Raw genomic sequence first — 27568 nt, 5'->3', positions numbered from 1 at the left:
TTATTATACAATTCTGTATTGAGCGACGCGTTTACAGAACATGTTCTTTTTAAAATTTTAAACAAAGTTCATCAATCTCTCATAGAAACGGTTTTGTGGGTTTTTGTTTTGTTTTTACCGTTATAGGACGCGAACCTGACAAAGTTGTTCATGGGTCTGCTAGCTTTAAGTACAACAGGATTTCTGTGTTCAAAAGACTATATGCTAAGTGCTTAATCAAATCCCATCACACAAAAGCCAGATTTAGTCCTCTAAGATCTGTAGTCTGCAGGTGAGCCTGGATTTCAATGTTGTGTGGGTTTCAATAGTAGAAAGTGGTGTGTTCCCTCACGGTTGTCTTAATTGCGACAGGGCGGTGGTGGCTAAAGGAGATGTTTCGTTTGTTCCAGATTTGATTACTCTGAAAATTGGTCACTGTTTCCTATTGTCAAAATATAAAAATACCTTCATCTGGATAAAAATGTATACAGTGGAAAACTCTTCAATGCATAGCCTGGGTGTATGGAAAAGGATGTTTTCCTGCAGGGTTTGTGTTGTTCTTCTTTGATTGTGGAGACTGCAGCCTGGCCTGGGTGCATGAGAGTTGAGATTTCTGGAACAGCCCTCAATTGTCCCCTTCTGGTCACTGGATCTTGACGGCCTGGTTTCAAAATGCTTGCTGCATCCTTGAAACCCCTCAGCCATCTCCCCTGGCACTGGACTGGCACCGATTATGGCCACCTTTTCATCGTCATTCTGGATTCAGCTGGGGAGTCACCAATTCAGCCTTCCCACAGAGAGTTTGATAAAGGAAAAGAAATAAAAACAGGAGAGAGAGAGTGTCAAAAACCAATACAGTGGCTGTTCCATCCAAACTGAGAACTCTCCCGCCAGAAACCCTGACGGCGAAGATGCTAGACGAAGGGCTTCTCTGTTTTTTGGGGGGATTGAGTCTTTGCTCCCCAAAGGGTCGTGCGTTGGAAGGCAGGAGGGGAGACGTAGAGACCGGGATACGGTGGCCATGCTGTGGTGGACTCAACCTTCTCGCTTTGCTCTGCATGGACTTGGGAGTTGCAGATGCCTTCCAGAAACAGCACCTGCGTCACTTTGAGAGGGAAGATGGCAAGAAGGGGAAGTGGGGTCTCTGGCTGGAGGAATCTACTTTTTGGTGCTGGGTGCGCATGGGATGACCAACGCTGTTATTTTCTTAAAACACAGGGAGGGGAAGATGGCGGCCGCAGTTCTGCTCCGGAAAGCCAGTGGGGAAACTTCCTGGGCTGTGGCCATGGTTCAGAATGGGGAATAGGGTCACTCTGGCTCAGGTGCTGCCCTCCAATCATCTGACCCCTCGCCTGGCTTTCCAATGGATCCAAAAACACATCTTGTCTACAGATGGACAGGCTGGGTGTCCAACCTCGGCGGCCCACAGGTTTCTGACGAGAGAGAGTGGAAGCAGTTTTGTACCATGTCACGTCTTGGGGCCGATGGCTGGCCACAGCCCACACCTTTATAACATTTACAGCGGCACGGGACGTTCCGTGTTATCAAGGTTGCACAACAGACCACCAGAATGAAACACATCCTCAACGGCATGGAGGTTTTCATTTAGAGTCTTTTGGACTTTCTCTTTTCAGCACGGTTTCTGGAAGGGCAGTAGCAATGTGCTGTGTCTCACAGACAGATATGGAAAAAAAAAATCGCAGTTCAAGGGTTATCTAAATTTTGGTCAGTCTTCTAGTGTTTTGTGATGGCTTTGAACAATTGTCTCCTTTTAATCTCATCTAGTGGCAAAAACGACACAACTTCAGTGTATACTTCGCAACAGTTGTGACGGCATCCTGATTTTATAACTCTCTGTAATATCAAAACAGCATTGGCTGGGAATAAATTCCAAAGGATCCTTTATTAAAATATCTAAAAGAGGTCTATAAATATTTATTTTTCTAAAAGAGTTTGGAGTTTCCAGGTGAAAATGTGGTGCCACATCGCTTCTGCCTCCTGCAGAGAGGCCAGGGTGGAGAAGAGGGTGCTCCATGGGGCAGGGGGTGCCAAAAAGAGGCAGCAGTGGCACTTGCCCCACCTGCTCCCTCACAACGTCATAGAACTAGGATTACAACAAAAAACGTAAACTGCATAACATTGCTGTCCACATTTGGATGGTTGAGTTCCTTCCTTCCTTCCCCCACCCCGTCTGAGAGAGTGAGTGAGAGGGGAGAGCTGGCCACCTGGTATGCCCCTTGCCCTCGTGCCCCTGCCTTCAGAACTCCCACTCCAGGGCCTCCTCTCGATTGGCAGCCCTCTCTAGCCGGTAGATGATGCTGTTCAGGTTGGCCATCTTCTCGTGTCGCCGCTGCAGGTTGGGGTTCACCTTGGCGCTGGGGTGCAAAGCCCCAGCCGCGTCGGCGGTAGGGCTGGCACTCGGCACTTTGGCAGGAGGGGCGCCGGGTGGGGATGGGGAGATGGGGGCTGAGGAGGAGGGGACGGGTGACACAGACATCATGAGGCCCGGCGAGGAGGCAGCCGAGGGTGAGTTCAGTGACACCTCCAGGCTACAGCGCGAGGACTCTGAGACCGACTTAAAACTTAGAGGGTCCGGGTGGAGCCGCTCCCCGCCCTCGCTCTCCTGGGGGGGCTGTAGTGAAGGGCAGTCTGGAGTGGTCCCGCCTGGAAGGAGGAGCCCTGGGGCCACTTTAGGGAGTCTGTCATTACCCGGATGGTCAGGATGCGCCTCTTTGGGGGAACCTTGGCCTTTGTCTTGTTCCCCTGAGTCCTGGAGCTGGTTGCCCGCCTCTTCCTCTGCCTCCTCCTCAGTCTGTTCCTGCTTAATCCTCACCTGGGCCTTGTCCTGGGTGGTCGGGGGTGTGATGCTCTCCTCGGAGCCTTCCTGAAGCTCCAGTTCCTTCACGGTAGGCTTCTGGTCCTCAGCCTCAGAGTCAGGGCTCTGCAGGGTAGGGTCTGGGTGGGAGTGGCCTGGTGGTAGGACTCCAGAACCCCCACTGGGGTCGAGGTCTGGTTCGTCTTGGGTCCCCTCCACCAACATCTCCCGGCGCATCCGGGACCTGGGGCAGAGATAGTGGTGAGCGAGGGGCTGGATGGGGGATCCGGCTAACCCCAGACTCAATCCAGACAAGTGGCATCTGACCCCCCCGCCCACTTCCCCAGGGGCCTCTTCACATGCAACATCAACAACCTTACTAGTGGGTGCTATTACTATCCTTACTTCACACAGGAGGGAACAAGCCTCACACAGCCAGTAAGTAGCGGAGTCGGGGCGTGAACTCAGGATTGCTGGATTCCAAAGTTCATGGTCTAGACCTGAGCTGTCAAACAGAGTAACCACTGGCCACACGTGGCTCTTGAGCACTTGAAATGTGGCTAGTCTGAACTGAGATGTGCTGTACGGGTTAAAATACACACTGGATTTTGAAGGCTTAGTAAAAAAAAAAGTAAAAGGTCTCACTAAAGTTTTTATATTGATTACACACTGAAATGGTTACATTAGACTAAATACACTATTACAATTAATTTCATGTATTTCTGTTTTTGTTTTTGTTTTTTAAAGATTTTATTTAATTTATTCAACAGAGATAGAGACAGCCAGCGAGAGAGGGAACACAAGCAGGGGGAGAGGGAGAGGAAGAAGCAGGCTCCCAGCAGAAGAGCCTGATGTGGGGCTCGATCCCACAACGCAGGGATCACGCCCTGAGCCGAAGGCAGACACCCAACCGCGGTGCCACCCAGGCGCCCCTGGTTTGTTTTTTTTTTTTTTTATGTGGCTCCTAGAAAATTTTAAGTCCCACGTGGCTTGCATTATGTTTCTTTGGGCAGCACCAGTCTAGAGCATTTCCTGAAGTCAGTCCCAGACCTAGTCTGTGGCAACAACTCTCTGCTTCTTTCCTGTGGGACTCTCAGACATCAGCCCAGAAGGGGAAACTGAGGTGCGAAGAGTGACTTGCTCAGGTCACCACAGCACACACGGGCAGAGCTGGGACCAGAATCTGGGGAACCTGGATTCTAGTCCAGAACCCATTCACTCTCTCTTCACTTCAACTGGCTCCTTGCTGTTGGAGGGCAACTCAGTCCCACATATGTAGAGCAGGACAGGCCAGGATTGGGACTAACCCCATTCATTATTTTCTTAACAGCAAATGAAGTCCAGAGAAGTCAAATGACTCGTCCAAGGTCATAGAACAAAAGGGCTTCCTCAGGTACCTGCTGTAGCCCTCCGCCCACTGATGTTAGTAATAAAGTACACGTTGTTGGTCTATAACACTAACAATTATACGTTACAAACATCACACTAACGGGCGCTTACTATGTATTGGGCACCAGGCCAAGCACTTTTTGCAGATTATTTCATTTATTTTTCATCGTAACCTTAGGAAAAGGATTTAGTCTCATTCCTACAGGTAACAGGAGACAAGGCTTAGAGAGGCACAAGGATTGCTATGATCACAGAGCAAGCAATTGGGCTGGGAACCCAGTTATTTGGCTACACTTTCTTGCCTCCCCGGCTCCCTGTCCAGGTTGGGGATGGGATCCCATCCCCATAGCCTGAGCCTAGAAGGACTCTGAGGGGTCATCGGGCTCAGTCCCCAGTCCCTGTACAAAGGTGGCCTCAGCCCACCTTCCACAGGACTCCACCTTCACCCTCAGTCTCCTCTAGAAGAGGGAAGAGCTGCTGGGACCAGGGAGACCTAGGGGTTCCACTGAGGTGGGATTGGAGGGGGGTTTAGGATGGCTCAATGTCTGAGGTCCCATCTTCAGACTGTCCAAACTGTAGAACAGAAACATGAGGCTAAGAGTTATTCACACAACTGTATAAATAAATAAACAGTAGTCGACTGCTACTATGACTACTACTAGTAATTTTCAATTCCTGACTCCTGAATCTACAGCAGGGTCTCCCTGGTAATTTATTATTATTATTTTTTAAGATTTTATTTAGTTGTTTGAGAGAGAGAGCGAGAGAGAGCAAGTACGAGCAGGGGGAGGAGCAGAGGGAGAGGGAGATAATCTCCAGCAGACTCCACTGTGTGCGCAGCCTGACTCAGGGCTCGATCCCACGACCCTGAGATCATGACCTGAGCTGAAACGAAGAGTTGGGTACTTAACTGACTGAGCCACCCAGGTGCCCCGTGATGATGGCTTTGAACCCCTGTATCTCCAGATCCTGGATCACTGTGCATACCTTGTAACTATTTGTTGAATGAATATGTTGGATAAAAATGGAGGGCTCAGTTCCTGTGGGGAACAAGAGGGGAGAGGACATCCCCATATCCCCCAGGACAGGAAGGAGGATGTGAGGATATAGGGACCTATGTCATTTACTGTTTGGAAGGCCCTGGGTCTGAGCCAGATCATAAGCAGCAATATTTAACAATATATTTATGCCTAAAGTTTTTTCATTTGGTCCTTGATTCAGCATTGTGGGGTAAGTATTAGATGCCTTATCTGCCTTATCTGTTTTGTTTGTTTGTTTAAAGATTATTTATTTATTTATTTGAGAGAAAGAGAGACAGGGAGAGAGCAGAGCGTGTAAGAACATGAGTGGGGGGGTGGGCAGAGGGAGAAGCAGACTCCCTGCTGAGCAAGGAGCCCGATGAGGGACTTGATCCCAGAGCCATGGGATCATGACCTGAGCCAAAGGCAGAGGCTCAACGAACTGAACCACCCAGGTGCCCCTTATCTGCCTTATCTGTAAAATAGGGATGAGACTCAGAGAAGTACAGTGACTTGCCCAAAAACACACAGCCAAGGTGCTGAACTCAGGTCTTTGGGGGTGCCCATGCCTGGGCTGTGGAGAGAGGAGATTTCAAATGTTACACCTTTCCAGGCTCCTCCTTCCTCTTCTCCCTTGGGGAGCAAGAGACCTTCTCTCTGCCCCTGGAACATGTGGAGGGACTCTCTCTCTGGCACCACATGGACACCAGAGACCTTTCCTGCTCGGGAAGCTTGGCTGGGGGAAAGGGGGCTCAGAGATGGTCCCTGGAATCCCATCAAGCCTTCTCCATGGGGCTCTCAGCTGAACTCAGGGAGCCCCTCTGCAGTCTCCTCGGGCACTGCTGAACCCAGTCATCACCCCCAGCCAGGCCCGGGACTGAACTCCCAGGAAGCCCAGCCACTATAGGCCAGTGACCCCCACGACTAGGGACTGGTGAGTGGGAGACAGCCATAGAGATAGGAATCACCCACTCCCCCAGGCAGGTGGAGACTAAGGGGCTGCCAGAGGGGTTTCGTTTGGTCTCGGGAGTGGGAGAGGTCAAGAACCCCAAATCAGGGCTCCCACGTGAGGCTCAGTGGGTAGTTAGGGCCCCTCAAGCCTGTGCCCCAAATACCATTCCCTGTCCCTTCACAGAGGCAGACGCAAACTGGGCGAAGTAATAATTAAGACAGTGACAACAATATCATCACCTACCCATACCATGTGGCCAGTATGTTATGTAAATATGGTAGCCCACTGAACCAATCCTCAGGACAACTCCAGGAAGCAGATCCCGCTACGGTTCCCATTTTATAGGTCAGGGGACGACGACTCAGGGAGGTGAAGCGACTCACAGCTGGAGATGGTGGAACTGGGATTTATACCCAGGTTTGCCTAGACTCTGAGTCTAAACACTTGGCAATACGGTCTCCCCACCTCCCAGAGGCCACGCTGGGCTCCGCCTGGCCCTGGGATGGGGCAGGGGTCCGGCCACGACTCCACCACCCTCCCAGGGGGCACGCCCCCACACCGCACCTGTAGTTGTGGAACCAGTTGATGACGGTGTTGGTCTTGAGGTTGAGCTGGAAGGAGAGGAGCTCGATGGTCTGCTGGGAGGGGTAGGGTTCCAGCTGGTAGGCCTTCTTCAGGGCCTCCTTCTCCTCGGGTGCCAGCACTACTCGCGGCTTCTTGATTTGCAGGAGGCTCAAGTCCTGGGGCTGCAGGCAGGGGCTGGGGCACTCCGAGCGGGTGGCCGGGGACTCGCTGTCGGAGCCGGTGCTGATGAGGCCATACCTGCGCTTGAGGTAGGCTGGGGCGGGCGGGGGGGAGCACTGAGGGGATGCCCACCACAGGCCCATCCCCTAGTGGCGGCTGGAGCTGGGGGTGGGGGCAACTCCGGGCTGGTGCTCCAAACTCAGGGGCCCATTGCCAGTCTCATCCCATTCTCCCCCCTTGCTCTGCTTCCACGTCCTTCCAAACCCTCCGCGGAGACTCTCGCTTGTCTGCCCACACCTGCCTTTGAAGTCTGGTCCTTAGCACCCAGGTGTTAAGTATGCAGAGAGCTTAGCTGGGCCCTCACACATAGGAAGTGCTCAACACCGGGTGCATTCTCTTGGTTAACAGAAGTGTCCCTGAATTTCATTACAGTCTTGGGGGCGAGGGCAGGACATTCATTTTTTAAATGAGCCCCATAATTGCATGATGCATCTCAACCCCGAATCACCAAAATGTGGGGAGAAGAAGCCTGGTTCAGAATGGAGGATGTAACTTTATCCTCACAGCAATGCCCTGAGACTTTTATCTTCAGAGGAAGGAGAATGAGACACAGAGAGAGGGAGTAAGTGCCCAAGGTTACAGAGCCAGAAAGTGGCGGGCCAAGTTCTCAGTTGCAGTTGTCTGATACCAACAGCTTGTATGCCCTTCACAGGCTGGCTTGGCCCTGGGCCCTCACCGGGAATGGCCTTGGTGCCCAGGGCGACAGCTTTTCAGTTCCTTGTATCTCATCTCCCGACCTTGAGCTTTTTTAGACCGCCTTCAGCACAGCACAGATTGGGTGGGCACAGAGCAGGTGCTCAACGGCGGCTCAGTTTTTCAGGGATATAATATTGGATGATGGAAGAATCTGCAATCTCCTCGCCCACCCCCAGGAGGGGAAATTCCTGTCTGCTGGGCCACTTTTGTGCTTTGCTGTGTAGAGTCTGGGTATTAGGCAAAGGGGGTCAGAGAGAGAGAGCATTCTGGGGAATGTACAGTTGGGGTTGACAAAAGACCATGAAGCAGCTATGGGTGTATAGAAGGATGCTGAAAGAGGTGGGGTATTGGGGTTTTATTGGGAAAAACAATAAATGGTTTATTTGCTTTCAAATATACGCTGGGGGATTGCTCTGTTTTGCAGCCCCACACCAGGCTGAGATGATCCATGGGGCCCTTGCTTTCTTTGGGTTACAACTAGATACTGTTCCAATGGAAAAAACTGAAGTCACGCCCAGAATACCCAGTGCTCACCTTTCTTCTCCAGCTTCTTCATGTCCCTCAGCTTCTCCACATTCTGGGGGTCATTGAGCCACAGCTGCATGCGCACAAAGGGCTCCCGTCCCTTCAGGCTCAGCTTGTGCCAGGGTTTGGGGCGGGACAGCAGGTCAGACACGGAGCCCTGTGTCAGCCCCAGGATGCTCTCCCCGAACAGCCGCTGCCCTAGGGACAGGGGAGGGCAACCCGTTACCCCGGGCTGGGCTGAGTGCGCCCAGGAGAGACAAGAAAAGGAGGAGAACTGGGACGTCTCCACTAACTCAGAGGGAAGAACCACACCCCTGGCAGAACCCACACCCAATGGGAATCTGGAGGGGACCTTTCTGCAAAATAGGAGGTTGGGGGGAGGGGACCCGACAGCTACCAACAAAAATGGTTTCATAATTTAGATTTCCTTCACTCCTAGGAGATCCCTGACTAGGTCTGAAAAACTTCACGTGCACAAGTTAGTGTCATCTTGCTAAAAAGTAATTTGACAGATTGTATCAAAATTTCAATGTGCATATTCTCTGATCCTGCAACTCCCTCCAGTTACACTTGCTCAAAGGCACAAAGACGCATACTGATGTGGTTTCAGAGGCAGAAGGAAACTGGAAATAAGCAAAATGCCCTTCAAGTGGGTCATAAATGTGGGGCATCCCTGGCCTGCAACACTTGGCAACAAGGAAGAAGACCGCAGGTGTTCTGATCATTCTAATGTGGAAGGGTGTCCACAAAACAGGGTTCACTTTTAAAAAGCAAGTTATAGGACAGTATGTATGTAAATTCATCTACGTAGAAAACAATTAAAAAATCAGGTATACATATATTCTTGCATGTTTTCAGAAAGTATCAAAGATATATAAAAAATTGTGGAGTATGACTGGGGGCTTGGGGAATTTTACTTTTTAGCTTTTTTTCCCCTGCACTGTTTGGTATTTTAAAATAAAGAACATGTCTTATTTTTATAACAGAGATTGCAGTGAAGAATTCGGGGTCTGTGTGCGTCCCTCTGGGAGAGGCGCATGACCTGCAGTGGAGAGGAGTTTGTGATCCATAGAGCCAAGGAGTTCTAGAACAGGTTTCTACTCTGTGTCCCCTGAGGCCAAGGGGCTCGGCACTGGGTCAGGATTGTGCTAGAGTCTCACTGTCACTGTGGGCTGAGGATTTCACGTCACATCAGACCTGCACTCACCCCCCGTCTGTCCTACTCTAGGGACCCAGGTCAGAGTCAGATGCCTTCTAGAGGGTCCTGGACGCCCCTGGGCCGACCGGCCCCTGTAGGCTGGATGCCGGGATCTCACTCTGGGCACTCTGCTCAAGGCAAGTAAGAGCCAACCAGGGTCGGAGGCAGCATCCCTGATTCCCGCCACCCTGTACCTAGGTTGTTGTCCGTGAGGACCTCTTTGACTCTCTTGGTGATGGAGTAGGTGTCCAGCTCGGGGGACATGGCCACAATCTCCTGGATGCCCCCTGTGGTCTGGCTGCCCGAGTACATCTTCCCCCCGAGCGAGGAGCTGGAGCGTCCCTCCGGCTGCTGGTTCTCCTTGCTGCCCTCCAGGGCCAGGATCAAGGGCTCCTGGGAGCTCCTCTCCGGCTCTGTGGGGCTAGGGGGTGGGGACGGCGAGGACCTCGGTTCTGTGGGACTGGCTGTGGGCCACAGAGAGACAGAGAAGGCAGTTACTGCCATCTGGAACAGACACACATGGTTTGGGTGCTTGTTTGTTAGAGCCAAGTATGGGCAACAGCCCACTTTGCAACCGTCATAGTAGTATCTTAGGCAGGGACCATCCTGGATATAAGAACTAGCAGATGAAAGTCTGATGAAGAGTAGGGTATTTACATGGTCTCAAAGTATCTCCCTGTAAGATACTTATTAATCACAAAGGGAAAAATAGTAACTCTACGATACGGCTACTTGGGCAGACAGCACTTAACCAAAGGACCAAAGGTAACACCACCAATCAAAGGACAAATCAACAACTGGTGCCTCCTGAGGCAATGGGCTGAGAAGGACACAGCATCGCGTCTGAATGTGGTCTGCACCTAATCACATGGAGGCATCAGACAAAGCCGGATCGAGACAGTCTGTGGAATAACTGACTTCTGGGCTTAAAACGTCAAAATTGGAAAACAAAGAGAGACAGAAGACTGTTCAAAATGGGAGACTAAGGAGACGTGACCACAAAATACAAGGGTTCCTGAATCTGATCCTGGACAGGGAGAAAGACACTTTTATAAAGGATGGTGGGGCACCTGACTGGCTCAGTCTGTGGAGAATGCGACTCTTGATCTTGGGGTCATGAGTTCAAGCCCCATGTTGGGCACAGAGTTCACTTAAAAAAATGATATAAAGGATATTATTGGGACAAACAAACAAGCTTGAAAATAGATAGTGGGTGGGGCGCCTGGGTGGCTCAGTCGTTGAGCGTCTGCCTTTGGCTCAGGGTGTGAACCCAGGGTCCTGGGATCGAGCCCCGCATTGGGCTCCCTCCTGGGAGCCTGCTTCTTCCTCTCCCACTCCCCTGCTTGTGTTCCCTCTCTCTCTGGCTCTCTCTCTGTCAAATAAATAAATAAAATCTTAAAAAAAATAGATAGTGGGCTACATCAATGGTATTGTATCATTGTCAGGTTTCTCGTTCTTGAGAAACACTTGTTGAAGCACTTAGGGGTAAAAGGACATGGTGTGAACTAATATCTCAAATGGTCAGGAGAGAAAGAGCACAAACATGGCGAAATCAGCAATTGGTGAGTCTAAGTGTGGGGTACAGGGAGTCTGTTGTTCTGTTGTTTCAACTCTTCAATTAATTAGAAATTACTTCAAAAATGAAAAATTCCAAAAAGTAAGTTGGCAACCCTCTATAGACCCAACCACCAGAGATTAACTAAATAAAATATGGTGATTCCTTGAAGCGATTAAAAATAACATAATGAAAAGATGTCCACATGAGATGAGTCAGTTCTGGGGATCTAATGTACAGTGTGGTGACCACGGTGAACAATTTGGCATTATATACTTGACATTTGCCTATGAGAGTAGAACTTCACTATTCCCAACGGAACAACAAAATGGTAATTATGTGAGGTGAAGGATGTGTTAACTAGTCTTACTGTGGTAAACATTTTGCAATATATATGCATATCAAATCATCATGTTGTATACTTTAAACTTACACAATGTTACTATGTCAAATGTATCTCAGTAAAGCTGAAAAAAGAAAAAGAAAAGATGTGCACAGTACAGTGGCATATTTAAAAAGTGAGTTTATAAGCCACAGTTTTTAGTTGTCAAAAGCCATTTGGTTAACCGACTGAACCACCCAGGCGCCCCTCAAAAGCCGTTTGGAAGACATGTTGGGTGGGATCACCTTGCCAACCCCCAGTCCCTGAATCTGTTAAATACTTCACAGAGCACGTAGCACTATGCCTACACCAGCCCTCCACGGTGCCATCAAGAGGACTCCATGACTGACTCCTGAGGAGTCAGTCCCCCACTGGGTTTTCGGGCATGAGCTGAGCCTCCCGACTATCCCAGGAGGTGGGGGAGGTGCCCTTAAACGGGTGGGAAACATGGTGGAGGATGGGGAATTCCAGTGCTGGTCCACATGGTGCCTTCCAACAAATTAGAAACAGGTACCTCTTCTTCAAGACATTTGGCTGCTGCCTGCCAGAAATTCATTAAGTATAAAAATGTATGATGGCTAGGCAGTGAAAAGACCATCCTGTAGTGGCTTTGCTTCCACAAAGAACATCCTGAGCCTCTGCTCTGGATGGGTTCTTCCTTCCCTGTAGAAAGGAAGTGGATTACTATGCTCCAGAACCTTAAATAGCTCCCTATTGACCCTTGCACAAGAAATGTGTCCTCCTTGTCCTAATGTTTAAGGCTCTGGACTCTCTTGTAGGAACCTACCACACAGACCTGGAGCTACTCTCACAGCCCCAATCACCCACTCAAACCTCCTAGGCTCTTCTAAGTCCCTATGCCTTTGCCATCCTGAAGGCCTTCTCCCTAGCCTCGAACTCCTATGCATCCTTCAAGACCCAGCCCAAAACATCCCTTCCCTGAGGTGCACATCTTTAAGGTTTAATAGCACCTTGACTACATTGTTACGCTTCACTATAATTTCCTTCTTGTGCCAGATCTCACCCTTACCAGATGACAACAATGATGATGGTAATAAAAATAAGCTTCCTTTTACTGGGTACTTATTACATGCCCAGCATAATGCTATGTGATCTCAAGTGACCTTCATAACATCTCTAGGAGGCAGTTACCATGTCATTCCATTTTATAAAGGAGGAAACTAAGGCTCAGAGCTGTTAGGCAATGTGTCCAAGATCACACAGGGACTAGTAGTGGCAAGCTGAGGTCTGCTTGTATCTGACACTGTCCTCTCATTCATTATAAGCCCCTGGGAGGCTGGGACCACACATTAGTCATGGGTGGTGAGTTCCAGAGCCTGGGAAGGAAGGGGGTGCTGGGCAGAAGTCTGTTGAGTGAATAAATTTTGGCCAGGACCCTTGTGTACCTTTGCAAGGTGCAAAGTGAAGCCTCAAAGTTCTAAGCAGTGGCATCACAGGTCTGTGGAGGTGGCAGCTGGCATCACGAAGAGAGTATTATTCCCTGCCACCCCCAAATCGGGCTGATTCTGGTCATCCAGGTGGCATCTGTGTGATGCTGGAGCTCACACATCCCCCTGTCACTCTCACCAGCACAGACACAGAGCTGGTGGGGAAGGGCCAGCCTGGGAAAGCAAGAGGCTGTTTCGATAGTCCATCTATCACTGGCATGGGAGAGGAGCTGGGCTCAGCTGGAGGAGCATCGAGGGTCTTCAAAGGCATCTGCCTCTTGGAGCACCTGCATCCCCTCCTAGAGGGCCAGATTTCCAACTAGAGAGGGAGCGGGATGAGGAGATGGAGGGAGACCCAGATGGTGAGCCTGAAATCAGCCAGCCTCCAGGCAGAACGCAGTTCTTTTCCAACTACTCAGACTTCAAGGACCACTTCTGACAAAATTATTGGAAGATTGAGAAATCAGCTCTATCAGGAGGAACACACTAATTATAAAGGGCCGGGAGGTTGGACACAAATAGTCAGGTTGGCTGGGGCTTGAGCAAGGGTGTTGGACAGGGATGTTGGCGGGGCAGAGGGGGGAGAGCAGGGTGACAAACTGGTCTGTTTGCCCAGGACTTTGTTAGTTGTAGTACAGAATGTCCCGTGTCCTGGACAAACAGGACAGTTGGTCGTGATGGAGAGAGACAGTGAGGGAGAGATGGAAGGAGAGAGATGGAGTGACTGGGGGACACAGGGTAAGGATAGGCACAGAGTAGGAAAGAGGGACAGGGAAAAGAAGGGGATGGGGAAGAGAGACTGGGACACAGACACAGTGAGAAAGGCAGCAAGAAAGACAAGGGAGGGAGAGAGAAAGGATGATGGGAAAGATTCGGGTAGGCAGGGAGTGGGGTGGGGTGGGGGTGGGAGGGGTCAGAGACCACTTTGGGGGAGCTAGAGAATTCTGAGAAGCAAGCCTCAGACACAAGTGGTTGCAGTACCCATGCTGACCACTGTGGGCAGTGCTTGAAGGGTTGGTTATTTGAACCAGACTGTGTTGGCAGGTAGCTGGTGTGGGGGAGGCCATGCTTTGGAAGCCTCCCCTGGCATCCGGCTCACCCCCAACTCCCTGGGCCACGGACAAAACAGGGGCTGGAACAGGTCCATACTCAACCCCATTGTGGGCAATGGATCTCTCTCCTGCCTCTAGGTTGTGGATCAGCCACCCCCCACCCCAAGCCAGCAGCCACAGCTCACATCTCTGGCTCCATGAACATGGGCCCTGGCTTCCTGGTCTGCGGGGGTGGAGGGGATTTGGGAAAAAGTGTCCACGGTTGCCGGACCTCACCCCCTTCCTAATCTGTGAAGGATCCTTCCTCCTAGCCTTTGCTTCTGTGGCTTCTTCCACCAGGAACACCATTCTTGACTGTCTTTGCCTAACCCTATCCTTACACAACAAAGACATTTTAAAAAATCAAAACAATTTGACACTGGGGAAATGCATATCAGAACTGCAACGAGATGCCAATTCACACACACGGGGATGGCTTCAAACATGGAGAATCGGAAAATCGCAGGCGTTGTGAGGATGTAAAGAAATAGGGCCCCCTCCCTCCACATTGCTGCCCGGGGTGTAAGATGGTGCGGTCACTATGGAAAACAGTTTGGAAGCTCCTCAGTAAGTTCCAGAATTATCATCTGACCCAGCAATTCCATCCTGAGGTATATATCCAAAGGAATCCAAAACAGATACCTGAATATACACAGCAGCACTATTCAAAATAGCCAAAGTGGTCTATCCACACATGGAAATATTATTCGGCCATAAAAAGAATGAAGTACTGAGACAGGCTACAACATGGATGAGCCTTGAAAACATAATGCTCAGTGAAAGAAACCAGACATGAAAGGCACATACTGTACGATTCCATTTGAATGTCCAGAGGAGGGAAATCCACACAGACAGGAAGCAGATTGGTGATTACAGGGCCTGGGGGAGGGGTGAGTGGGCATGACTGATTAATGTCACAGTGTTCCTTTTGGGGTGATGAGAATGTCCTGGGGTGAGAGAGAGTTGGGGGTTGCACAAGTTTTGAATGTACTAAATGCCACTGAATTGTATACTTTAAAAGCGCTTCAAATGGTAAATTTTACGTGATGTGAGTTTTACCACAATAAAAAGATTAATTACAACACAACACAACACAACACGATACAAGGATGAGAACTCTTTCACAGGTACGGGCTCTGGGGTAGGCACTCGTAGGGACCTTAATTGCTAAAAGCTCTGCGTTCTAATCCTGACTCCGCCACTGACTGGCCAGTGACCTTGGGCACATCACTGCACTACTCAGACCCTCCATTTCTTCTTCCGTAAAGTGGGAATGACAAACAGTCCTCTGGTCACGACTGACATGAGGATTAAGGATGAAGGCACGGCAACTGCTCAGCCTTGTGTGACAAGCGGCAGCTGTCATTAGAACGGTTGCATTAGTCCTTACAACTGCCTGAAGCAGCAGGGTTTTTCAATGAAAATTTTTAACTATAAAATATTTCAAAGTATAGAAATAACCTGAAAAGAAAACGTAAATCTTCTTTCCCTTCCCTGGGTCCACGCCCTGAATAGATGTTAACACTCTCTTATCTGCTTCAAATCTCCCTGTTTGTTTTATTTTTTTTTAAAGATTTTATTTATTTATTCGACAGAGATAGAGACAGCCAGCGAGAGAGGGAACACAAGCAAGGGGGAGTGGGNCCTCCCCCCTCCCCCCCCCCCCCGCAGAACCCCTCTTCCCAGGCTGGTGAATGGTGGCTCTTTTTGACTTTTATTTTTTTTTTTAAAGTAAGCTCTATGCCCAACATGGGGCTTGAACTCACGAGTCACATGCTCTACCGACTGAGCCAGCCAGGCACCCCTTTTTTTTGACATTTTAATGCACAGGCGTGTAGCCAATGCCGCAACAATGTGCTGTCTTGTTTTGTGGGCATGAACTTCTAAAATAAACACCATCACCTGGGATGCCTTTGTTGCCTGACATTATGTTTCTGGCAGTATTCTTGTTATACCTGCACTTCACCGGGACTCCGACTCACCTGCCCACTGGTCGTCGTGGGGAAGGGAGCGTAGGCTTCCTAGAGTCCCTCCCCGGACTCCATCCTTCCTTCTCTGCTCTGTGACTTTGGGCAACTCTCTGAGCCTCAGTTTCCTCACCCTGCCTGTGCATCACTAATGGATGGATAACAGCCCAAATCTCTGTGCTAAGGCTTCTGAGGCTGTGTGTTCATAGCTGGGAAAAGAGCTCAATCAGCGATTCTGGTCAAGGGATGGGCGGGTGCCGCTCCGCTCCACATGCAAAGTATTTTCTCCACTTGCTCTAGGCACCCTGGCGCCACCTAGAGTCTAAAACCACCAACAGAGGGCATCCCTCTGGTTGAAGGAAGGATAACACTGCAGTCAGTCTTCCAGAGAGAGGTAATGGCAGCTGGGAATGGCAGTTCTGGGCGCTGGCAGCATCCTACCAGAGGGCCCCGACCACACTCACCCTGGGAGGCGCTGGGCTGCTGGTTGATGGCCTGGCCGAGCTGGTCTGAGAGCCACAGCTGCATGCGGATGAAGGGCTCTCGCCCCTTCTGCGTCAGCTTGCTCCATGGCTTCGGCCGGGACAGCATGTCGCTCACACTGCCCTGGGACAGGCCCAGCACCTGGGGATGGGTGGAGCAGGAAGGGTAGGGAGGCAGGCTCCTGGGACACTGGCCATCCCTTCCCTCCCTCTCTGCGAGACCCTTAGGGACTTCTGTTCACTCTGATTCCCTGGGACACCAGGGCTGCCTTGATTTGTTCTTCATTTCCTAGGTGCCTGCTGTGTGTTTAGACCATGCCCCCCATTGGCAGTGCCATTCCAGATATCCCAACATGTAAGAATCCTTCCTGACTTTAAGACCCCTCAAATGCCCCCTCCTCCAGGAAGTCTTCCTATGCCTTTCACTTAGGTCACTTCTCTCAGCTCACCTGACCCTTTGCCTGCTCCCCTGCTATGGGCAGAGGTGCTGTCAAAAACTACTTAACCACTGCAGGGTACCCCTGGCTGGGCTGAGCTTTAACCCTTTAGTGGCTGGACCACTGGGAGGGATGGAGGGTTCTGGAGGAGGCGAGGTAAGTAGCTATTCCTAACCAGACAGAAGCATTTCACTGCTTGAACAACCATAGGACTCAATGTCAGCCCTGCCCATGGCCCCCCTCCCACAGGAACCAGGGATAGATGGATGCAGGAAAAAGGGTTTGGGGTCATCCTGCTTTTGCCTTGTTCCTGCCATACACACAACCTCTCTTTCCAGACCATACACACTGGGGGCTGGGTCCTTAGGTGGTTCTCCCTCCCCAGGTCCCATGGGCCCTATGGCCCCCTAAGCTTCTTGGGGGTGGGCCCCACTATCTTCACCTTCTCCCCAAAGATCCTCTGGCAGATTCCATTCTTGGCTAGTTTCTCCTTGACCTGGCGCGTCAGCTCCAGGGTGTCCACCTCCCGGTACATGTAAAGCTCGTACTGCTCGGGTGTCAGGGGCGGCACGGTGGGCTTCAGCGTGCGGGGCACGTAAGCTGGGTAGTAGGCCAGCCGCCCACTGCTGCCTGCCTCGGGGACACCCCCTTCAGACTTCAGCTCGCCCACCCTGGGGGGCTCCTCCTCGCCCCCCACCGCCTCGTCCTCAGGGGCTGTGGGGGCCTCATCCCCACGGGGCCAGGCCCTCCCGTTGGGCTGTCCAGAGTAGCTGGAGGAGGAGGAGGAGAGGGAGGGCGAGACGGAGGCATAGGGGCGGCTGAGCAGGCCCCGATCCGAGGCCCAGTGGTGGTCGAAGTAGCCGGCGTCTCCGATCTCTGACTTGACCTTCCGGATGATGCTCTGCACAAAGGCTGCCGGGGACAGGACCGTGAGGGACGTCTGTGTGGCGCTGCTGCTGGTTCCCCCGCCACCGCCGCCACTGCTGTCCTCCTGCTTGACGTAGGTCGGGGCCCCATTCTGGCTCACGGCAGCCAGCGAGGGCCGCTCTGGGGGCGAGGGAGGCACCGAGCGGCCCCGGGGGCCTGCTTCCATCTCCAGCAGCGCCTGCTGTTGCGCCTGCATCTCGCGGCGTGCTTGTTCCAGAATGTTCTTGATGGCGTCTTCTGAGGTGCTGGCGGGGGCTGTGCCATTAGTGATGCTGAGTGGGGCTGTCGTGTTCTTGGACTCGCCTGTTGGGAGGATGACAGGGTGGCCAGAGGCCCACGGTCAGGGCATGGTTTGAAGGGCAAAGATGTTCCCAGCAGCAGTATAAGCATGCTTTGGAGATACTGTGAAGATACCGCAATAAAGCCGTTAAATGAATTTAATCTCTCTGCCAAAGGCAACCACATGAAATACCCTCATGTATTTCCTTCTGGTCTGCTTTCTAACCTTTGTCACTGTTGTGAACAACGATAAAGACTTGTATACAGGCTCTTCCTTTATCTGCTTTCTAACCTCAGGCATGGGGCAATCATACTCGATGTGGGAGTGTAGCCTGGTTTGTCTCCACTTAGTATCAACATGATCACTTTTTCTCATGATTAAAAGTTCTATCTTTCGTGGCTGCTTATGCCACTTGAAGGGATATTCGCTGCTTTATCTACCTGATCCCCTGCTACTGGACCCTTAGGTTGTTTCTAGTTTGGCACTGTTGTGAACAATGATAAAGGAACAGCTTGTATATAAATATTTCCTTCAATTCCGAGAGTAGAACTCTCAAGCTAGCAGTCAGCCATATTCATCTCCTCCCTGGGGGACTACTAGTTGCTCTCTGCGTAGCATTCACTCTTGTCAGGGGCATGGGACAATAACCCAGGCATTTTTTTCTCTTGCTACCTCTTCACAGACCCTGAACGGAGACCCCCCTGGCTGGCCTACTCTGCTGTGATGTTGCCTTTTTATTTTTATTATTAGTATGTTTTTAGAGACAGGGAGTGTGCATGCGGGGAGAGGGGCAGAGAGAGAGGAAGACAGAATCTTAAGCAGGCTCCAGGCGCAGCTCACAGCTGACTTGGGGCTGGATCTCACTACCCTGAGATCATGACCTGAGCCCAAAATTAAGTCAGATGCTTAACCAACGGAGCCACCCAGGCATCCCGATGACGCTTTTTTAATTTCTCTGCTATCTTGTTTCTGAACCCCCCCCCCCCCCGCCCCGGCTGTGGAAGCGCACTGTATAGGGAGTCAGGAGACCTGGGTTCTCCCTCGGTCTCTGTGTAACTGTGAGCAGGTCTCCCTGTCTCTGCTTTCAGCTGTCCTGTTTATTTAGTGGGATAGTTTGATTAGTCTGTTTCTTATGGTTCTTTACACTCCAATATTGTGTCTCGTCCACAGCTGTACCTTGTGTCCTGCACACAGTAGATGCTTAACCAATGTTTACTGAATGATTGCCTCTCTTGCCACAGGAGCTCAAGAAGAAAGAAATTAAACTGTATGCAGCAGGGCCTCAGTGGATTATTTGGGTGGGACAGTGTAGGCACCTAGCAGGGTGAGCCTCCTCTGCCCCTCCCAGGGACCAGGCAGGAGGAAGGGTCCTTGGGAAACGCTTGGTCCCCAGCAGCAGACTCTTGGGAATCGGGACACTTGCTCTGAGTTGCCACCGGGGGGCAGCAGACACCACAAAGTGGGAGTGTGCAAGCCAGCGTCGCGTTCAAAGTCAGCTACAATGCAGGTGTCGTGATACACTGGGCTGGGTGCGGGGATGCGACTCCATTCCTGACTGCAAAAAGCCCTCAGACTTGTAGGAGGGACAGACATATCAGCAGAGATATTTGTAACGTGAACAAATGTAACGACAGAGACAAAAATAATGACGATGTTAACTGTAATGATAGCTACATTTTCAGGGGCACCTTCTACATGCCAGGCCCCCAGGCTGAGTGCTCATCAGCACTGATCTCATTTGATCTTCACACAACCTTAAGAAAGGAGTACTAATATTGTGCCTATTTTAAATATGAGAAAATGGAGGCACAGAGAAGCCGAGTAACTTGCCCAAGGTCACACAGCTAATAAACAGCAGAGCCAAAATTTGCAGCTAGGCCACTCCGGCTCCATTGCATCAAGCAGTGTAGGTGATTACAAGGAGGGTCAGTATCCAATCCATCTGGATGGGGGTGGGGGGTTTCCTAGACAAGGTGACTTCTGAGTTGAATTGTTGAGAATGAGCAGGAGTTGGCCAGGGGTGAGGATGGCTTTAGGGGCACAGGGAACAGCATGAGAATGGACACGGCTATAAGCAGTTCATTTGAGAGGCATAGGGAGTCAGGAGGAGTCAAGACCATAGGGCCTGGGGCCTTGTTGAGGAGTTGGCATTTTTATCTTGAGGGCGATGGGGAGCTGTGGGAGGATTCTGAGTAGTGACATGACCATTTGTGTGTTCTAGAAAGATCCCTCTGGCCTCTGGGTGGAGAGTGGGCTGCAGTGGGGCCTAGAATATCATTGGCAAGGCCACTGAAGAGGCTAATGCAACAGTCCCAGCAAGTGATGATGGTGGCAGTCAAGGATAGCCTCTCACCCACCTGGGTGTCTGGCACCATCTGTGACAGGTTCCCAGCCTTGAGCTGGTGGGTTTGTGGGGTGAGTGAGGGGTAGGGGAAAACAGTGAGTTCCACCTCAGAGTCTGAGATGCCAGTGGGGACCCTGGTGGACATGTCCAGCCAGCAGTTGGCTTAGGGCTCTGGAACTCTCGAGAGAGGTGTGGCCTGGAGAGGGGGTGTTTTGGGTGTTGATGGAACTTTCAGGAATGGACTAACTCATCTAAGAAGGGTAGGAAAGTCAGAGGGCCTGGGGGGGGGTCCCCTGGGGAACCCTGTGTTTGAGGGGGTGATGGAGACAGTACTCTCTGGTCGGCTAAATAATGGTCTCCCAGTGGTATCCACGTCTCTGGGCCCAGACTGTGTTACTTCACATGGCAAAGGGGACTCTGCAGATGTGACTAAGTTAAGGATCTCGAGATGGAAGACGATCCTGGGTTGTGTGGGCAGGCCCCACATCCTCACAAGGGTACTTGTGAGAGGGAAGCAGGAGGATCGGAGGCAGAGAGGAAGCGGCTATGATGCTGGCCCTGAGGATGCAGGAGGGGCCACGAGGCAAGGAATTTGGGCGCCTCTAGAAGCTGGAAAAGGAAATGGAATTCTCCTCTGGAGCCTCCAGAAAGACCTTGCCTCTAGTCCAGTGAGACGGACGGTGGGCCTGTGACTTTCGGAACTCTAAGACGATCAATTTGTATTGTTTTTAGCCAGAGTTTGTGGCTGGACAGCAGCACTACGAGGCTAACACAGGGCCCCTGGGAAAGTGTAGAAGGTATAGTCTGGGAGGCAGGAGGAAGCCAGGAGAACAGGGTCTCCTCGAGAACTAGAAAGTAGAGGTGCAGGAAGGAGGGTGAGGCTTTGGCCTCCACGCTTCACAGAGTTCTGGTGTCATTATGGATCACTGTGTCTCTTCAAAGTCGAAGACACTGGATAATCCAGACCAGGCAGCGGCAGCAGCTGGGCTGTCCCATACGGCTGCCACTTGTCACCATGCAAAAAACTGAAGCTGTAATTTTATTTAATTTCAAGTAATTTGAGTAGAGTCACACATGGCTAGTGGCTCCCACATTAACAGGGATCTGGCTTTCCAGGCCTCGCTTGGCTGTAGGTTGCTTGGCAAAGAGGTTCTAATCTGCCTGGAATCCCCGCTGTAGTAGACGAAGGCGGACAAGGGCTCACCTCCTGCTCAGGGCAGGTCCTGGAGGCCTCAGACCTCACCTGCGGCAGTGACACTCACCCCCCTTCTGGGACTCGATCTCCTTCTTGGCCTGTTCCAGGATGCTCTTGATGGCGTCATCCGAGCCTGTCTCTGGTGTGCGGATTCTTGGGGTGATACTGCCTGGGGGAGACAAGGAGGCATCTGTCGTGGGGACCTGCATGCTGGGGGTCAGTCCCTAGAGCTGAGCAGGGTGAAGGGCAGGTCCCCTCCCTCCTCAGGGGCTCCAGGGCCAGGGTTGGGATAGGGAGGGCCAGACCTCGAGTGTGTGTGGCAAGACCACACTTAGCCAGTCTGTGTGACAACCTGGGTCTACAAATGATTCTGGCTTGAACTAATAATAATACAATGGTAACAACAACGATGGCCGCCACCACAGCTAGCAGTTCTCAAGCAGTAACTATGTTCCAGGCACCCTGCTGAATGATTTATACTCATTGAACCCTCAGGGGAGGCTGACAGATGGGGATGGATGGGGAAACTGAGACACAGAAACTAGTCAGTTGCCCCAGGTCACCTAGTGCGTGAAGGGCAGAGCTGGAACTCAAACTCAGGTATGTCTGTGAGGTCAAAGCTTGGGCCATTCACATGGGATACCCTAAAAGTCAAGTCTGGCAGGGCTGGCAGGAACCCAGGCCATTTCATGGATGGGTGAACTGAAGTTTGGAGGTCCTCAGGAAGTACCTACCTGCCCGGGCAGCCCCTGGGCCCAGCCTTTTCCCACAGTGATCAGCCTGAGCTGTTCCATTAGGGCCAGGTGGGGAGCAAGGGGTAGCCACAGGCCCCAGAAATCCTTGTGTTACAGAAGGGGAAGCTGAGGCACAGAGAGGTAAAGTTACTTGCCCCAGGTGGCACAGCTGGGAGGTGGCAGAGTTTGGGTCAGAGACCAGAGACTGCGCCTGCAGCCCCTGCACTTGGGACGGGCCCTCACCTCGCTGCCGCACCTGGATGGTCCTCAGAGCCAGCACGTTCTGCTCATCCGACAGGAACTGCTTCATCTTGATGAAGGGCTCCTTGCCCTTCACCGTGAGCTTGCGCCAGGGCTTGGGCCGGGCCAGGATCTCGCTGACCGAGCCCTGTGACAGCCCCAGCACATAGTGGCCGAACACCCGCTGCCCGATGTTGTGTTTGAGCAGCTGCTCCTTCACCTGGAATGCAATCTCCGCCGTGTCCAGCTGCTCCTCCTCAGTTCCGGCCCCTGCCCCGGCTGTGCTGCCCCCAGCCCCGTCCACCGGCTCAGGGGCCCCAGGTGGCTCAGGGCCAGAAGCTGGGGTGGCAGGGGCTGTGGGGGGCTTGGCGCCATAGAAGGCCGGGGGGAACACCAGTAGGCCGCCTGCCTCCCCCTTGAAGGTGGCTGGGGGCATCATGTGCTTGGACAGCAGTGCGTCCCCTGCCAGTCTGTCCCCAGAAGCCAAGCTGGGGAAGGGGGACAGTGAGAAAGTCCTTGGGCCATCAGGGCCCAGGCCAGGGCCCAGCAGGGGCTGCCCAGGGCTGGGGGACAGGGGGTCTTCGGGCCCTGGTGGTGGCGGGAGCTGAGGTGGGGATGGGTAGGACTGCTCCGTGCCCAGAGAGTCCTTGATGGAATCGTCCTCCGAAGGGTCCTCCTCTATAATGTCAGAGAGACAAACAGATGGAGGAAGAGAGGAGAGACAGAAAGAAAGACAGAAGCAGACAGTGATGGGGGGAGAGAGAGGGGGGGGAGAGAGAGGGGGAGAGAAATATTGAGAGCAACAGAGAGAGTAAGAGAGACACCAGAGAAACAGAGATAGGGAAATAGAGAGGCAGAGAGAAACAAGAAAGTAACCGGGCGTACACAGGGGAGACACGGACAGAGACAGAATGAAAGACAGAAAGAGACAGAGGGACAAAGAAATAGAAAGTGGGAGGCAGAGAGACACATCCATGAGACAGCAATTCAGGGAGAGAAGGAGGAAGGGGGGAGGAGAGGGCAGGTGGAGAGGGGGAGAGAAGTGCTATGGGCATCCAGCAGTACTAAGAGCTCCCCTTCTGATTCTCAAATCCCCATATGTGCAGGCCTGGCCCACATGCCAGCTCTGGGGCCCTCCCTCCTACATTAAGAACATGCACTGAGCACCTGGCCCCAGGGTGGGGCATTTGGACCAATGCCCACTGCAGCAGGATGCCCACTCCTGGCCCCCATCCACCTTGCAGCCCTCCTCTTCCTACGCGTCCTATGTGTTTGCATTCTCCATGTGAATAGCACCCATGGAACAGATCTGTTATTGTCCCCATTTTACAGATGAGGAAACAGAGGCAGCATAGACAGTCTTGGCCGGGGCCACACAGCTATAAGGTCATGGAGCCACTGTGTGCAGAGAAGGGCTGAGTAGCTGAGAAGGTGATTTGGGAAGAGAGCAATGTCTGCAGGTCATTATCAAGAGTCCTGCTGCAAGGGGTACAATGTGAATGCCCTCCTTGTGCCCTGTGACCTCTTCCTGCTGCTTGGGGCTTGGGGATGAGTGGAGCCTTTTGTCCAGGGAGAGCCCGAGTGAGCTGCGTGGGGTAGGCATGTGTGGACACCGTGGGGGACACTGCCAGCTGGCTTCGCCACGGAGAGCCCCCAGCTCAGCGCCACCACATAGCAGCTGCTCATTCAATGTGTACCCCTTTTCTCCATCCCTCTCCTGCTCACATGGGAGGCAGTGGTGTGTGGGCATGGAGAAGGCCAGAGGCCCATGGGCAGCCCCTATCACAGCCCCTTGGCCCCAAGAGCATCCTGTCTCCCCTACCAGGACTGGCCAGAAGACTGGGCTTTTCCAGAAGGAATTTCTGCGTGGGGAAGAAGGTCTCCTTTGCCATGAGCAATGAGTCTTCGGGCTTGGCCATGCCCTGAGGAGACAAGAAGCCGGGCTGAGAGGGCACGATGGGCAGAAGGCTCTCAAGGGCAGCCTGCACTGTGGGGACAGTGGCGGGAACACTCACCTGGGGGAGGCTGCAGGTGCTGGAGGCCAGCTTCATGGCTTTCAGGATGCTGCCAGAGAAAGTGGAGAGAGTCCGAGGCCAGCCAAGTTCCTGGGGCTTGGGGAGAGGTCTTGAGAGGTACTTCCTCTAGCTTGTCTTTCCTGATTGAGAACAACTGCCCCACCCTGTGGACCCTACATAACACTGGACTCAGGGCAACAACAGGCCTTAAGTAGCAGGCTATGAACTGGTTCCAGTGATACCTGGAGGGGTGTTGCATTAACCCACTCCCATACTGGCCGGCCTGAGCTAATCTGATGCAAGCACCATCCCCTGCCAGTTTCTGCACGGACCACAAGCCACCTTGCATGTTCTCCTTAAAGGTGGCTCTGGAGGGCAAAGAACCAAGCATGGTTAAGTTCTGAGACCCAGGCTGCCATGGCGGAGAGACAAGGGTATCACCAAGTGGGGTGCGGTGGGAGGGAGGAGGATCACAAACTTTGTCCAGGGCCCCTCCTCACTAAGGAAGAGGGCTGGGGGTGGTGGAGCCCGGTCCCCACAGTACCTCAGCTCTGTTTTAATTTCTTCATAGTCAGATTGCGCCTGGAGCTTCTCTTCCAGCTTCTAGAGGAGAAAACAAAGATGGTTTCAGGCTGGCCCACGTCCTTCTGCTTGGGGACGCCCCGCCTGTCTCCTGTCTGCACACCTCCTCTCCCAAGACCTACTTCTATGGCCTCAGACTTAGCCGTGAGCTGCCGCTCCAGGTCCGCGATCTGGTTGGCAGAGGTCTCCTCCAGCTCCTGCAGAGAGTTCTGGAGGTGCTGTACATCCTTCAGCAGCCGCAGGATCTCCCGATCCTTGGAGGCCAGCGCGGCTTCAAGCCGGGGGCCCGAGCACAGCGCGAAGTTCACCTTATCCTGAGGACAAAGTGGGGCTTTGAGGGGCTAAGCGGTGCAGGGCAGGGGGCTGGAGGGCTGGAGGGCTGGCTCCCTCACCCCTGAATCCTAGACAAAATGGGAAATCCATCTGTGGCACGCACCCCTACCTCCCCACCCTGTGCTGTGCTCCCCAGAGTGACTCGGCCCCTCCTTACAGGCTCTGGCTTTCCTCCTCCTACCTCTGAGCCTTTGCTCAGGCCAGTCCTACCAGCCTGCATGCCTTCCCTCTAGTATTCAAACTGGCAGGGAGTGGGCAGGGAAGGTTTTCTGGAGGAAGATGTGTCTAAACCATGAGGAAGTTCAAGAACAAGTACGTGATTTGGAAACTGCTTGGCAGCGTCCTCTAAGGGTGCACACATGCACTTCTGCTTGGTTCAGAGGTGGGGGGAAGCAGGTACCTGCGCACAGACACACATGCATGCGAACGACGAACGTTCTATGCAGTCCTCTCTGTGACAGCCCCAAGCTGGAAACCCTTCACTGGTCTCCAAATGCCCTCCAAAGAGAGAATGGATGAGCAGGTCGTGGCACATCCACACAATGGAACACACTACGGCACTGAAAATGGATAATCCCCAACTACTAACACAGCATGGACCACACTCTCGGATAGAACATGAAGTGAAAGGCGCCACACAGCAAAGTGTGTGCGTGCCATCGAGTAAGATCAGATACAAGAGCAGGCAAAACCCAGCTGTGCCGTTACAAGTCAGGAGAGTGGCTCCCCTTGGGGAGTAGCACCTGGATGGGGACACAAGGGGGACATTCTGGGGGCTGGGAACATCCTACCTATTGATCCCGATGCTGGTTATGGCATCTCTGAAAAATTCAACATGCTGTACACTTATGATATGCACATTTGTCCTTATATGTATTGTACTTCAATAAAACATTTGTTATAAAAGGACAAAAAGGGAGATATAGTCTAGTGAGGAAGGGGTGGGGACTGGGTGTTCCCAGCAGAGGGAACATCACAGGTAAAGGTTTAGGTTTCTAAATTGGGCACAGGTCCTACCCCCGCGAGATGTTTTCACTCCATTCCAGGCAGACCCTCAAGATTAGACCCGAGACCCCACAGCCACAGGCCACGTGAACGGTGGTTCTTTTCTCTTCCCAATTTGCCCCCAGCCCCAAGCCCTACGCTTCTCCAGGTTTTAGGAAATGGTCCCTTTGTTCTGGATGAAGAAGAAGTTGATGTTTGAGAGGGCTTGAAGTCGTGCTGGTCCTGAGCAGTTACAAATGAATCTAAGAAGCGTCACAAAAACCAAAACAAAGCAGAAAACACAGCCTACCACTACCAATACCGGCTATTCTTCCAGGGAGATAAATGCCAATTAAAACAGGAAGTGGATGCCATTAACACATTAAATTAATTAGCATCGAGCGCCACTGTGGTGCTCTAAAAAACTCGCCCCCCAAACCAGCGAAACTCCCCATGGCTGATTAGCACGGGCATTTGCCGGGTTCCATGGGGGTTAATTAAGAACCATTGGCAAATTCCTTCTGAGGCGAACCCATGAGCTCTCTTGCTCTCAGTCTCTCGTGCTCACTCTCCGTGTTGTGCAGATATCCAGGCGCACTGACATACACACACTGCCTCCTGGGACACAGACACAGACAGAGCTCACGCTGATACATGGACTTGCAGGGTACTCATGCTGACACACAGACACACAGAAATACCCAGGCATCAAAGAGATATACGCATTTGGACATGTCACCGTGACACACAGAGTCACGTATTGCTCAGAGATCACAAGCGACAAGGGCAAAAACACCTCGGACACGCCCCAAACACACCACTACTACTAAGGTGGCATCAAACATTCACTGAGCACGGACTATAAGCCAAGCACCGTTTTGGGTACTTTACATGTAATCCTCTCAACAGCCCTGTAAGGTAGGTCTTACTTGTACAGGTGAGGAAACTGAGGCACAGTTAGATTAGGGATACAGTTATTTGCCCAAAGGCCACAGACAGATATACGCATTCACAGTAATACACGTTCGCAGAGACACAGTCCAACACTGAAACAGAAAGCAGATACAGGCACAGTGGCCAGTCTTCAGGGTGGCAGGTGAAGGGAAAGCTATGCTGGCCACTTCCGGTGCATGGATGGAGGCTGCAAATCACCCTGGAGCAGACCTGTCGTCATGTAAGGAATCGGGAACCTAAT

General features: G+C 52.1%; 1 protein-coding gene across 5 annotated transcripts in view; it reads right to left on the bottom strand.

Annotated features, from left to right (window-relative positions):
* The window catches only part of CUX2 (cut like homeobox 2), a 313858-nt gene continuing 286290 nt past the window's right edge, over positions 1 to 27568 (bottom strand). For 4 of the 5 annotated variants that reach the window (XM_034638633.1, XM_034638637.1, XM_034638636.1 and 1 more), the window contains exons 11-22: positions 25179 to 25370; positions 25019 to 25077; positions 24475 to 24523; positions 24282 to 24402; positions 22463 to 23137; positions 21553 to 21654; positions 17182 to 17969; positions 16285 to 16444; positions 9572 to 9841; positions 8189 to 8377; positions 6719 to 6992; positions 1 to 3038 (exon numbers count right to left, since the gene is read on the bottom strand). In XM_034638633.1, the coding sequence (XP_034494524.1) occupies positions 2237 to 3038; positions 6719 to 6992; positions 8189 to 8377; positions 9572 to 9841; positions 16285 to 16444; positions 17182 to 17969; positions 21553 to 21654; positions 22463 to 23137; positions 24282 to 24402; positions 24475 to 24523; positions 25019 to 25077; positions 25179 to 25370 (3681 nt within the window). In that variant the 3' untranslated portion in view covers positions 1 to 2236. The remainder of the gene's footprint in view (positions 3039 to 6718; positions 6993 to 8188; positions 8378 to 9571; positions 9842 to 16284; positions 16445 to 17181; positions 17970 to 21552; positions 21655 to 22462; positions 23138 to 24281; positions 24403 to 24474; positions 24524 to 25018; positions 25078 to 25178; positions 25371 to 27568) is intronic. The other variant, XM_019800406.2, reaches the window with a different exon arrangement.

Source organism: Ailuropoda melanoleuca, chromosome 12, assembly GCF_002007445.2.
Source record: "Ailuropoda melanoleuca isolate Jingjing chromosome 12, ASM200744v2, whole genome shotgun sequence".
Lineage (NCBI taxonomy): Eukaryota > Metazoa > Chordata > Mammalia > Carnivora > Ursidae > Ailuropoda > Ailuropoda melanoleuca.
This window is presented reverse-complemented; position numbering and strand designations above follow the sequence as displayed.